This window comes from Penicillium crustosum (genome assembly GCF_028827405.1).
Source record: "Penicillium crustosum strain IBT 35664 chromosome Unknown utg000001l_segment0_segment0, whole genome shotgun sequence".
Lineage (NCBI taxonomy): Eukaryota > Fungi > Ascomycota > Eurotiomycetes > Eurotiales > Aspergillaceae > Penicillium > Penicillium crustosum.
The window spans coordinates 6092034-6105832 of record NW_026623122.1 but is presented as its reverse complement, the minus strand read 5'-3'; the positions used below and the strand labels follow the sequence as shown (position 1 = coordinate 6105832).

The 13799-nt window shown below is 49.4% G+C and overlaps 5 protein-coding genes across 5 annotated transcripts; 3 read left to right on the top strand and 2 right to left on the bottom strand.

The window, feature by feature from the left end:
* Positions 1–286: 286 nt before the first annotated feature.
* N7487_002298 (nucleoporin Nup84/Nup107 family protein) lies at positions 287–3690 on the top strand (the record flags this gene model as incomplete). Its single annotated transcript, XM_056870045.1, has 6 exons — positions 287–328; positions 384–639; positions 690–2711; positions 2765–3074; positions 3127–3254; positions 3308–3690. The coding sequence occupies 6 exons, from the start codon at positions 287–289 to the stop codon at positions 3688–3690; spliced, it is 3141 nt and encodes a 1046-aa protein (XP_056734829.1).
* Positions 3691–4236: 546 nt separating this feature from the next.
* N7487_002297 (uncharacterized protein) lies at positions 4237–4827 on the top strand (the record flags this gene model as incomplete). The annotated part of the gene is made up of 1 exon (XM_056870044.1): positions 4237–4827. One exon carries the CDS (start codon positions 4237–4239, stop codon positions 4825–4827), a length of 591 nt encoding a protein of 196 aa, XP_056734828.1.
* A 962-nt stretch (positions 4828–5789) lies between these two features.
* Positions 5790–6271, bottom strand: N7487_002296 (putative urea hydro-lyase/cyanamide hydratase; the record flags this gene model as incomplete). The annotated part of the gene is made up of 2 exons (XM_056870043.1): positions 5790–6083; positions 6149–6271. 2 exons carry the CDS (start codon positions 6269–6271, stop codon positions 5790–5792), a joined length of 417 nt encoding a protein of 138 aa, XP_056734827.1.
* A 1415-nt stretch (positions 6272–7686) lies between these two features.
* Positions 7687–11994, top strand: pmcA (putative P-type calcium ATPase; the record flags this gene model as incomplete). The annotated part of the gene is made up of 1 exon (XM_056870042.1): positions 7687–11994. One exon carries the CDS (start codon positions 7687–7689, stop codon positions 11992–11994), a length of 4308 nt encoding a protein of 1435 aa, XP_056734826.1.
* Positions 11995–13311: 1317 nt separating this feature from the next.
* On the bottom strand, positions 13312–13784 carry N7487_002294 (short-chain dehydrogenase; the record flags this gene model as incomplete). Its single annotated transcript, XM_056870041.1, has 2 exons — positions 13312–13712; positions 13766–13784. The coding sequence occupies 2 exons, from the start codon at positions 13782–13784 to the stop codon at positions 13312–13314; spliced, it is 420 nt and encodes a 139-aa protein (XP_056734825.1).
* Positions 13785–13799: the final 15 nt, after the last annotated feature.

The window sequence follows — 13799 nt, the reverse complement described above, 5'->3', positions numbered from 1 at the left end:
TATTATAAGACAATCGTGAGCACGCAGAGAGGCCTCATGGACCTGTACGAAAATTGAGTTTTCATACCGAGACTCTAATGAAAGCCTATAGACATTAGAGAAGAAAAGAAAAAGAAAGAGAGAAGGGCCCGGGCGAAAATTCGTTGAAATAGCTTCTGATGTTGCCGCTAGTCCTGTTTGGGGTTAGTCTGTCAACGCGAAAACCAAAAGAGACAAACACAACTTATTTCACAGAGCTCCTCTCCAGGGCTCTCTCTCTCTCCCCTTCTATCTAAGTCTCCCCATCATGGCACCTTTAACTCGGTCGGCTGCTGGGGCATTCACACCGGTGCGCCCGTGTTCTTTGTTCTTTGCTTTTTGCTATATTCTAACCTTTTGTATAGGTTGCCCCGAGGCAAACTGAGGTCATCAGTATTGACGATGATTCGCAACAATCTTACGATGAGGATGAAGAATTGGAGGACGAGGAACTGAATTCGGAAGATCAATCGGAAGACCAATCGGAAGACCAATCTGAAGATCAAGATGAGGACATGGATGAAGATATGGATGGCGACACGGTATCGGAGACCGGGTCCGATGTTTCTGATCCTGAGCATTCTATGCAGTCTGCCTTTGGCGTTTCGGTCAAGTCTCAAGGTTGGTTCAAGAACTAATGTCTGAATCGCCTTTGCTAAATTCTATCCCAGATGCCCCGCTGTTCACCGCCGCAGGCGCCCAGGAAGCACTGCACCCCCTTCGCCGGACGGCTGACCGCGTCACTCGCCAGATTGAAGCATTTGCCGATAAGCTAGATCAGTTCAAGCGCGACAATTCTACCGACGATTTCAACAGTGCCCAGGCAGCATACAAGCTTGTGCAGAGCTACCGCGACATTGCTAACAACGCAATCAAGGAAATCGAGACCCAACAGACCGTGGACCGGACAAAGGCAGGCTTCCGGTCGAGCGGGTCGCAAGACACCAAGAATTATGAAGAGATACGGCGATTGCAACTCGAGGCCGACACTTGGCGCCTCTTACTCAACTTGATCAGCATTGACGACCCCTCCAGCCGGGCCAGTTATAAGGCCGGACGACAGACAGCTTTCCAGAACCTTCACCGCTACTCAAGCGATCGCGAGATCTGGGAAGAGTTCCTCAATGCCGACCAATATGGCCTTGAATGTGTGGTTGCTATGCGATGGTTGGAGGAGACCTCCAAGACAGGAAGCCAAGAGTTCGACACTCTGATCGCGGAAATGGAGCAATACTCGCGCAGGGGCCAAGGAACGTGGACATCCGGTTGGCTTTATACCAAAGAGTCAATCAAGGGCCACAAACGTTTGCGCGCCTGGCCACAGCCTCTCGACCCCAACGACCCGGGAATCTCGCGCTCGCTTTTGAGCAAAGGCGAACAGAAACCGCTAGTCACTCAACTCGACCCTGATGCTATCACTCGTCAGAAGCACAGTTTAGAAAAGGAGGACGAATTCTTCGAGCGCGCCAACTGGATAACTTGCTGGAAGATGCTCAGACAGGGCGAGAACTGGACTAAGATTCGTGAATGGGCAGAGACTCGTCTGGAAGGATGGAGGGCCGTCAGCTTGTGCGGTTCTAGTGTGGATCCTAAGTCGGGAAGTTCTCGATACCCATCTGACGATGGCCACACACGCTTGATGAACAGCCGATCCCACGATTCATGGCGCACCGCTTGCTCTGCGCTAACACGCGACCCAAATACCGATGAATTCCAGCGAGCGGTCTACGCTTTGCTTTCTGGCGAAACCGATGCTGCGGCCAGTGTCTGCCGTAGCTGGGACGACTTCCTTTACGTGTACTTCAACCGCGTCGTGCTCTCGCGTTATCAAGGATTTTGCAAGCAATTCCAGCGGAAACTGAGCCACTCCCCCAACACCCCTGTGGCATTCAAACCGGAGCCGGCTGGGCACGAAGAACTTCAAAAGTTCCTTGTCTATCTCAGGGGTAACGACCGGGTCAGCGGCGAAGCACGTAATCCGTTCCGCAACATCCAGGCTGCCATTCTCAGCAAAGGCTACGACACATTCTTCACTTCTCTGGCGCACGCTGTATCTCAAGTTAGCACCGACAAATATGGGAACAGCTCTGTCATCCCAGAGATTGCACGCAAGCCAGTAGACGAGTCTTTCCTCATAGCTGCTGATGATGAAGAAGCGCTCAGGATTGCATCTCATGTTTACGTTGTGGCCAGTGCGAGGGGCTACGCCCGCGTGGATGCCCATTTCGTTGAGACAGCATCGGTTATCGTGGCTGGACATGTTGCCAACCTGGAAGACAGGGGTCTCTTCCACCTTGTCCCTCTTTACGTGTCTCTCCTCCCCGCGCCAATGGGACACGAAGTTCTATCCAAGATTCTCATTGAAATTGTTGACCCACAAGAGAAGATACAGCAAGTCCGGCTCGCGCGGAAACATCATATTGACATGGAAACTGTTCTTGATGTTCAATGGGCGTGGGTGAAGGAACATGTTTCTGCGATTGAACATTCCAGAGGAGTCACTGGTTATTCGAGAGTGCTGCGACGACCTGACGGCTCCCGGGCATTGGTGTCACCCAAGACCGACTTGATTGGGACCTCCGTCGCTCCTGAAGACGACAGGATGATCCGCAGTCTGGAGTGGCTTCGTTACATTGATGGCCAGTGGGATAAGATTTGCGATCTTGGATCCTGGCTGTACCGCAAGTTCTTCCGTATGTTTTTGTCGCTCCTGTTATTGAGAAACCGTCAGACTGACTTTTACTAGTTGCTGATAAACTTGCCGCTGCTCGCGAGGTGAGTTTCCGTATTCGGTTGGCTGATATCTCAATTGAAAAATTCGGATCCGATATCATTTCGATGCCTCCGCAAGAGGGCGCACATACCGAGTCAACTACGCCAACTAGCCCCACCAAATCAAAGCGAAACAGCCTCCACCGGCGAAGTCTTTCCGGCTCCAACAACATTGCACTGGTTTCGGCATACTACAAAGCTCATAGGGTTCTAGACCTGGAGAGTTTGGCTCTCGGGTTTGATGCTGTGGAGCAATTTGCATTGGTGCACGAGCAGATGTCCAAGTGAGTCCTTCCTTTCCTTGTTTCATCGCATCATCAAAGCTAACCAACCCAGGACCAAACGTCGACGCGACTCGGGTACCTTAAAGGGCATGGGTCAAGACATGAACGAATGCGTGACTATTCTAGAAGATTGGGTTGGCGCAGTGGTCGCTGAAGACTGGCTACCCACATCCACCGATGGTATGTACTCGATATTTTCGCATTGGAATCTCAAGACTAAATATTTCCTACAGCCGAGGAAGAGCAAGACTTCGAACACATTCGGACAACCTACATTCCGGAACTACTTCTTGATTGGCACAACGCCTTGTACTACGCCAGTCACACCCTCGAGCGCCACGACCTGTTGACATCCTGCATGATTGTGTCTATCTGGGCTGCAAACTACCAGCACATTACTCGCGCCTTTACAAAGTCACGACGCATGGCCGAGCTTGTTGATGTCCTCGCTTTGTCGAGCAAGGCCTTAGTCATCCGGGACTCCAGCCAGCGCAAGTCCCCAATGGACCATACCACCTTCGAAAAGGGCCAGGAACTGAAGATCTGGGATGTCACGATCTCCGAAGAAGAAAAGAAGAGGCTTGGGATTGTATCGTCCGCAGATCGGGAGCAGTAGATCTAGCGACGATTTGTTCTGTGTACATTAGCATGGGATTCGAGTGGATTTGAGTTTTTTTTAACGGCGAGGCTCTGATATGAACGAAACTGGGTCAAATATGGAAGGAGGACAGGTTACTTCGTTTTACTACAGCTACTACATGTCAATAGGACATCTACGAATGCACAACATCGTTGTTTGTCAACAATAATCTCCTATATCGTCCTAGTCCTGCATTCGAAATGCCTTAGATCTACCTGACTCGCTCATTCAAGGGCTGCAATCTGTCCTCCCCGCTATGCAGGTCAGCCCTCGTGGCTAAAACTCCTGAGAGTGCAAAATCTAGCGTGCCTGCACAAGGTAAAGCTTGGTGGCCCTACAACACTGGGATATGACCAATAAAATCATCTCTGATTAGACTTATCTATACAAACAAAGAATTGTCCTAGAAACTAGGCGACACTCACCATCGTTATCCTAAATTCCGGGCCTTACTGTTCTACAAATAATTCACACTTGCATAACTCTTCTGTAATGCAATCTGTCCACCACGTCACACCCACTATGACTATTTCATCAATCCCTGAACCACGGCGCCCGATAGTTCATCTCAATGGCTTCCCAGGCGTCGGAAAGCTCACCATCGCCCACTCCCTTCTAAAGCAACTCCCTTCTGCAAAGCTCGTGCATAACCACCTTCTGATAAACCCCGCCGACGCTGTTCTCCACCGCACCCAGCCAGGCTATCAAAACCTCCGCCGCGGAATCCGGAGCTCTATTTTCTCTGCCCTCGCCAACGAGCCCGCAACATTCGACACAACTTACATCTTTACGGATTTCCAGAGCGACGACGACCTCGGCACGGCCGTGTGCGCAGAATATCTCGCAACTGCAGAAGCACGACAGGCCGTCCTCGTACCTATCCTGCTCTTCTGCGATGAAAAGACCAATATGCAACGCCTGGTCTCGTCGGATAGAGAATTGCACTCGAAGCTGACTGACGTAGAGCTTGTCACCCAGTTCCGTGGCGAAGTGAATGTACATCGCTTCACTAGCCACCCAAATTATTTGGAACTCGATGTGTCTAATTTCACCGCCGAGGAGGCGGCGAAGCGGATCTGTGAGCATATCAGGAGTGTTTGTCCGGAGGTGTAAGGTGGGGGGATGGGTCATCAACAACCCTGGAAGCCGTGGACTTCTCCGGGCTTAGTTAGGGGAAGGCCCCCGGGGCAGTTCTACTTCCTCTGTCTATTTGCGTTTTATTTGCATCAAAAAATCAAACAGAATAAAGAATCTTTGAATGGGGGGGTCATCAGGTTGTCGGGGTCTTACCAGCAGCTACTAGTAGGTATTTACTTGTATGTTATAGAAGGTTGGGATTTACTAGGTACGGGATATGAATACAATCCAGTAAACTGTCAGGTCGTCAGGGTAATGGAAGCTTCATTAATAGGCAGACCTGGTAGAGGTGAAGTTACAGAATCTGTATAGCAATCGTGTATGTTTATAAATATAGGATATGGATAACAAGCGAAGACTAGGGGCACAATACAGGATTCAAACCTATATATTCCAACGACATTCTGGTCCCTGCCGTCACGCTGGAACTTTCAGTGCCTCAACCTCAAAACTAAACTTCTCCGCAAGAGCAGTCAACGCGGCCTTATCCTTAACCTTTGGTCCCAGTTGTGTGGTCGATGAACCCGATGACCTGCCATCAAATCACGAGTAGCAGCTTGGCTGGCTGCATTGGGTGAGTCATACTCCTCGTCGAGAGGGTCTAGTGGGCCGGGAGCCAGATAGGTGCGAGGTACGACGATTGTGTGCCCAGGAACTTTGCCCTAGATCAATGCGGCAGTTCGCCTCTGATAACACGAGCCATGAGATCTCGATCAAGACAAAGTGAGGTTAATGCTTTGAAACAAAACATGTTGATACACACAGACGTAGATACCAAAGGGAGAGGTCAGTGATCTGGGGTATCAGGAACGTATGCAGGGATATGTATACAAGCAGAGCACCTAGACCGCGCGGATAGAGCCGTCAGCTGATAAGAATTAAGCATATAAATACCAAAGATCGTCGCTAACAGCAGCAATTGTTCTATAACGGTGATATTACCAACGAGAAACAAACCCTGATGTGTTCACGCGGGGCCGTCGCGGGCCCGAAGCCCGGATAGACTCCCCCCGCTCACGAACATGGACACCTACATTAGCCTCGTCTTCGTCTTCATGGGTATCATTCCGCAAGACGCGCAATGCCAACACGCCGCCAAAGAACTCAAAACTTAGCCTGGTGGCGGTGATATTGGCCTCCGTGGTCCCAATACCATGCAACAAACAAGCGAGGAGGAAAGTCTCATCGTCGAAGTCCCAGTCTGCAAACAGGAATCGGGATCGTTTGCAAGCCTAAAATAATACACTCGTTATGAGTGGTTGTAGGTCTGGCCGGGGAGGTGTGTGCGTGCATAGACATTGATGCGCTGTGCTAGTGGGGTTTGTGGTTTGTGGGATTGGGGTTGAGGGGACGGCTGATGCTGGGCAGGGTGTGTTTGTGAGGAGGTCTTGGGCAGAGGCTGGGACGGCGGTGAGGCCATATTTGTTGGCTAGGTTGACATTTCCTGCTTTTGAGGCTTTTGGGTTTTAATTGGGCTCTGTGTGTTTGGGAGGTGGTGGAATGGTTGTCGGGATTAGTTTGAGGAGAATAAGATTTTAGATTTGGTGCTATCTTTTGGTATGTACTACAGGTGTTACTTTGGGGCTGATGGAAAATCTGTAGTATAGGAGGTATATCTTGTACAACGTACGTATATATATATATGCCCGATTCGGCTGGTTTGGATTTGCGTAGGACTGAGCTAGGTCTATTTCATGTGCTCTGTGTAACAGTTCCAAACTTTTGATGGGTTTGAGCCAGTCTAATGCATTGTGTTTACGAAGTACCTTGATTTATGCCGTACGATGCTTGGATGCAAGGATCAGATGTGGTCTGAGTGTGGCTGAGTCTGTGTTTATGTGGTGCTATAATCCCCAATGGCAAGTTCCTTGGCATGAGAAACCAGTTAAACCTTGGGATGTTCTACTAGTCCGTTAAGTTCCGGAAATCAGAGTTTGATTTTATAGATGAAAAAAAGAACAGGTCTTGCACATGCTACGTCGGACTCCGTCAACGTCGATCATCGTTGTAAATAGGGGACGTCATCACTTTGTTCAAGGTTTGTTCAAGGGCATATTAGGTGGCTGGATTAGAGATGAATAGATACCGTCTGGGCTTTAATAGAATCTGTTAATTCTTTCATTTCCAAATAGATCCAAGTTTAACATTATTCAAGCTCTCTTCAAATTTTTTTTACATTATTTTTTTCCATATTGCCCCCTTATTTTGCCGAATCGGGATGTTGAGCATGTCCATGTCTTGGCAAGTGAGGCAGTGCAGGCGCTATATAGCTTGGTATTGGCGGTCTTTGCGGGATTTGCTCCTTATTCGTTAATTACCCACGTAAATATGAAGAATTTTCTTCTTCATTTTTCTTACAGACAGGAATGTTATAAGATTGATGGGCTATGTTATATATATCATCGATGAAATGGGGTACATCATCTACGATAAAATAATCCGAAATCCAGTAGGGGCTGTGCAAAGCGGATACCCAAAGTGGAGAAATCGAAGGCCACAAAATGGGAAGAAATCCAATACTACGTAGGTAATGTATAATCCAGGTAATCTAAGTAATCTAAGTAATTTAGGGTACTCCGTAATGAAGTTCTCGACCCGTCGGAGTGGAGAGACAATTGACGTCTCCAACGGGGGCAAGTATTACCTTGCCGCTTGCCTCTCCTATCTTTTACACCTTTACACTTTTACACTCTTTCAACCCTTACATTACAACCTGGGGAGTCTAGGAGTTTATGGAGTTCTTATCATTCTCTACTTTCTCCTGATCCACATGAACTACCCATCTACAAGGGTGTATGCCACGCATGAATCGCGCATTGAATAGACACTCCCACAATGTCTGACCCACGCCCAAAAGATGAGCCGGGCCAATCAACCCTGCGCAGAGAGCGCGCGCCGACTATTACAATCGACACCTCGGCCGTGAACTCCCCTGATACCGGGCACCCTCCCATCCAAGTCCTCTCTGGAGGATCACAGACCTACACCGATAATGCACAAGCCCCCGACACAACAGCATTGCTAAACAATGGCAGTGTTTCCCCTACGGATATGCGATCCACAGCCTCGATTCGCTCCAATGCCTCCTCCGAAGCCCGTGAACGAGAGAGCCGGCCAACCTCCCCACACAACATCTCATCACCCAAGATGAAGGCACCTGACGCACACTCAAACTTCCTCTCTGTTCCTGGAACACGCTCTCGAGGCAACTCCTTGGAGTCGGATGAGACTGGTCAAACATCGAGCACCTACGGCGGCGAAACATATGTGCCCTCAACATCTCACGAATCGAGATCCGATTTGGCCAAGAACGCCCCCATAAACGACATACACGATGAGGATGCGCTGACCCCAGACCCCGGCCGCGAATCCGAGTTCGAGGTTGAGGACAACAAGTTTGCTTTTTCCCCTGGTCAGCTGAACAAGCTTTTAAACCCGAAAAGCTTTAGCGCCTTTCACGCGTTGGGAGGTCTGCGAGGATTGGAAAAAGGGCTTCGAACTGATGTAAAAAGTGGCTTGAGTGTTGATGAGACGACCCTTGACGGAACTGTCAGTTTTGACGAGGTTGTTTCATCTGTCTCACCTTCCTCACCTTCCTCGCCAAAGAAGAATATACCCAAGTCTGCCTCTCCGAATACATCACCGCCACCCGCCACCGAGAGTTCCATCGTAACCCAGGGCGGAGAAGACTTTTTCGACCGCAGACGTGTCTACGGGGATAATAGGCTTCCAGAGAGGAAATTGAAATCTATCTGGGAGCTTGCGTGGATTGCCTACAACGATAAGGTGTTGATCTTATTGACGGTTGCAGCTGCAGTTTCACTTGCTGTGGGAATTCCGCAATCGCTCCATCCAGCAAATCCCGATGAACCTGGTGTCGAATGGGTTGAAGGCTTGGCAATCCTCGTGGCCATTATTATCGTGGTTACAGTCGGTGCAGCGAACGATTGGCAAAAGGAACGACAGTTTGCGAAACTCAACAAAAAGAAGGAAAATCGACAAGTCAAGGTGACGCGGTCCGGCCGAACGGAGGAAATTTCCATCCACGATGTCTTGGTTGGCGATTTGATGCTTCTGGAACCTGGTGATATGGTCCCAGTTGATGGGATCTTGATCGAAGGCCACGACCTCAAGTGCGACGAATCTTCAGCTACTGGCGAGTCTGACGTTCTCCGTAAAACCCCAGGCGATGAAGTGTACCGGACAATCGAGCAGCACGAAGATCTCAAGAAGATGGATCCTTTCATCATTTCCGGTGCCAAGGTTTCTGAGGGCGTCGGCACCTTTTTGGTCACTGCTACCGGTATGCACGCCACCTACGGCCGGACGATGATGTCCCTTCAAGAGGAGGGCGAGACCACACCTCTGCAGACCAAGCTCAACAAGTTGGCCGAGTACATTGCCAAGCTTGGTCTCGCTTCTGGTTTGTTGCTGTTTGTGGTCCTTTTCATCAAATTTTTGGTTCGTCTCAAGGACATCGAGGGTGGTGCAGACGCCAAGGGTCAAGCATTCCTGCAGATTTTCATTGTTGCTGTTACAATTGTCGTTGTCGCAGTACCTGAAGGGTTACCACTGGCTGTTACACTCGCTCTGGCCTTTGCTACAACACGAATGCTTAAAGACAACAACCTAGTTCGCTACCTCAAAGCCTGTGAGACCATGGGTAACGCTACCACGATTTGCTCTGATAAAACTGGAACCTTGACGGAGAATAAAATGACTGCGGTGGCTGCGACGTTGGGTACCACGTCTCGGTTCGGAAAGTATTCTGGTGTCTCGTCCGATGACCAGAGTGAAATAACCCCCTCGGATTTCGTCTCTACCCTATCGTCCTCGGTGAAGGATGTCTTGCTCCAATCGATTGTGTACAACTCAACCGCATTTGAAGGCGAGGCCGAAGGAGTTAAGACATACGTTGGATCCAAGACAGAGACTGCGCTCTTGACTTTCGCGAGAGATTACCTCGGAATGGGGCCTCTTGGCGAAGCGAGAGCAAACGGCAAGCTTGCGCAGATGTTCCCATTCGACTCAGGCCGCAAATGCATGGCAGTTGTGGTCCAGCTGGAGAATGGAAAATACAGAATGCTAGTCAAGGGCGCTGCGGAGATTCTAGCCGCCAAGTCGACGCGCATTGTCCGAGATCCCACCGACTCGCTGTCGGAGGCTCCTGTTACCGACGAGGAGAGGAGTTCACTTGATAATATTATGAACAACTACGCCACCCGGTCTCTCAGATGCATTGCCCTAGTTTACCGTGACTTCGAACAATGGCCACCCCGTGGGGCTCCTACTGCGGAAACCGATCGCAACCAGGCAGTTTTCGAACCTATCTTTAAGGACATGTCAATGTTGGGAATCTTCGGTATTCAAGACCCTGTCCGAGAAGGTGTTGCTGAGGCAGTATACACATGTCAAAAGGCTGGTGTGTTTGTTAGAATGGTGACTGGTGATAACATCATAACCGCTAAGGCTATTGCCCAGGAGTGTGGTATCTACACACCCGGTGGTATCGCCATTGAGGGACCTAAATTCCGCAAGCTGAGCTCACGCCAAATGAACCAAATCATCCCAAGACTCCAGGTCATCGCCCGCTCTAGCCCCGATGATAAGAAGATCTTGGTGAACCAACTCAAGAAGCTTGGAGAGACTGTTGCTGTCACTGGTGATGGTACCAACGATGCCCAGGCCCTCAAGAACGCCGATGTTGGTTTTGCAATGGGTATCACTGGTACCGAAGTTGCCAAAGAGGCCTCTGACATTATTCTCATGGATGACAACTTCTCCTCTATCGTCAAGGCTATGGCATGGGGTCGTACCGTCTGTGACGCCGTTAAGAAGTTCCTTCAGTTCCAAATCACTGTCAACATCACCGCCGTTATTCTCACCTTCGTCTCTGCAGTAGCTAGTGATAGTGAGGATTCAGTGCTCAGCGCAGTGCAGTTGCTGTGGGTCAATTTGATCATGGACACCTTCGCCGCTCTCGCTTTGGCGACAGACCCTCCTACACCAACAGTGCTCGACCGCAGACCCGAATCGAAATCCGATCCACTCATCACCCTGACAATGTGGAAGATGATCATTGGGCAGTCCATCTATCAGCTGGTTGTAACCTTCGTTCTGAATTTCGCCGGATCTAAGATTTTCTCTTGGGATCACGGCCACCTGCAGACTGTGGTGTTCAACACTTTCGTATTTATGCAAATTTTCAACCAGTACAACTCTCGTCGTATTGACAACAAGCTCAATATTCTGGAAGGTATCTGGAAGAACCGTTGGTTCATTGGTATTCAGCTCATCATTATTGGAGGTCAAATCTTGATCATCTTTGTTGGTGGCGCTGCTTTCTCTGTGAAGCGTCTTGACCAAGGCTCGCAGTGGGCCGTGAGTCTTGTACTTGGAGCAATCTCCTTACCCATCGCCGTGATCATTCGTCTTATTCCAGATGAATTCGCTGCCAGGCTTGTGCCCCACTTTTGGCATCGCAACAAGGGTCCCGAATTGGTTATCTCAGACGAAGACCGCAATTACGAGTGGAACCCCGCCCTTGAGGAAATCCGCGATCAGCTCGCCTTCATCAAGAGTGTGCGCGGCGGCCGTTTGCGACACATCCGCCACAAGCTGCAACACCCCCAGGAACTCCTTCCTCGGTCCCGCAGTGGTTCCCGCTCTCGTGATTCCTCCGCCCCGCCCACGCCGAACGGCGACAATGAAAACGACAACGGCAGCCCGACCCCACAGCCGGCTACCCCCGAGTCTCGTTCTAGACGGAACACACGGTCACGATCGAACTCGACGTTCGGACCCGCCGCTGCTATGGCAGGTATCGTTGCTGGTAGTATTGCCGGATGGTCTCCCATCGAGCGACCCCACAACGAGCCCGAGATCAGTTTCCCGACAAACGGCGGCCCTCACAGCGGCCTTGATCGCGAGCAAGGCATTGAAGTTCACCCGGATACCGCTGCTGATGACCGTATCTTGAACGAGTATTCCGCTACCTCCAAGACACCCCCTAGCCAAAACCCGGATCTGATTCCATTCTTCGAGCATGCACCGTCAGTGGACCGCGCGCCCTCTAGCCGTGGCCGACGCTCTTTGTCTCAGCGATCGAGATCGAGATCGAGTCTCTCTCAATCGCACGTCTGAGCCCACATCGCCTTTCTTCTACTCCTTTCTTTTTCTCCCTGATCGTCGGGGACACTTTAATTCGTTATTCCCTTGTTCTCCTTCGACTCAAGACTCTACTGCTCTATTTTTGGTGTCTGGAAATGGGTGATTCGGCGCAACGCTGTTGAAAATTAAGCATAGACTCCTTTGTACTTTTGGGTCCATACAATCATTTGCATTTGGGTTTGGTGGCCAGGCTGGCCTTTTCTTTTGGGTATCTCTTGGCGCATACGAGGCCTCCGTGCCATCCAGCATTTCATTTCCTTTTTTTCCCCCTCTTATTGTTCCTGATTGTAAAATTCTCAGATTCTGAAGATACCACTTTCTTTCCCACTTTCGTTCTTTGTAAATTATTCCACATGCTCTCTATGAACTTGTGTTGTAGTTCCATGCTGTCTAGTTTGCTTAGAATGTATTCTCACTGCTTCTCATGTGTTTATATACTTTTAGAGATACACTAGAGAACAAATAGCTTCCTTAGTGCTCAAGACAATGAGGCCTGCAAGCCTAGGCGGTGTAATTCTGCCAAAAAGTGAGGTTATAATGAACTGAATGAATGACATATCGCCCTTCGGGGCATATGGTCAAATGAAAATATACAGAGAAGATTAGCATAGCCCCTGCACTAAGGATGACACGCTCAATCAAAGAGAAGCTACCCATTTTTTTTTTTTTTTTTTGAGATCCTATTTCGAGGTTATATGGTGCGGGTCTTTTTATACTGATATGAGTGATTGTGATGACATGTCGGCCAATGGGGTCGGGTGTTCGAGATCCACACCGCGCGGAAAAGCGGGTCATTATATCTGTAATCGACCAACCACGGCGCAGGAATTTACACCATACATCCATGGATGGATTTGAATATCTCTACCGAATTTGAGGTTGCTTGAGCGCGCTCTTTAACATGAGATAAAGTTAGAATACGCAGAGATGATTAGCACGGCCCCTAAAATACGGATGACGATAATCACATCATGTTATATGAAGAAGCTGGTTTGCACATTTGCTTGTGGTCACGTTGTGAATGGTATGAACGGCACACATACCAATCCTTGTTGTTGACTCGCATTTTCATGACTAAATAGGTAGTATGTGACCTATATCAAGTAACTCATATCTATACGGGCCCGGGGTGCGTTAGGCATCTCAAAAGCAGACTAGTAGCTGTAGCTTCCCGTCGGACGACAGCGCGCCGACTTTGTGATACATGCCTTCACAAGAGCATCGATTACCGAATACCACAAAGTTGGAGTTGGCAATTTTGACTCAATTTCTATAGCGAGGTGTCATACTTTAGGGCAAAACATAACCTCCATCAATAAGGACATCGCTGCCTGTCATATGCGTGGAGGCATCACTAGCAAGGTAGAGGTACAACCCTTTGATCTCCTTGACATGGCCCTGTCGTCCCATAGACGACGTACGGTATGCTTCTTGAATACAAAGAGGGCTGGCACCCAATTTGATATCGAAGAATCCGGGGGAAACGATATGAACTCGCGCAAAGTCGCGCCATTCACGGGCAAGAGACTTTCCAAAATGAGTAACGTAGGTCTTTGAGCCGTTGTAGACAGGCTGGTCAACAGGAACATTAGCGACGTGGCCACTCATGCTGGAGGTGATGATAAGATCGCCGAAACCCTGGTGCTTGAATACCTCGCCGGCATACTTGGCGCAGTAAACAACACCATCAACTGTAGTACTTTAGTGGGTGTCTTATTTGATTTCAGCACACCGTGTTAACTACCCGCAGCCACAGGTGGCATACAATGTTAGCAAAT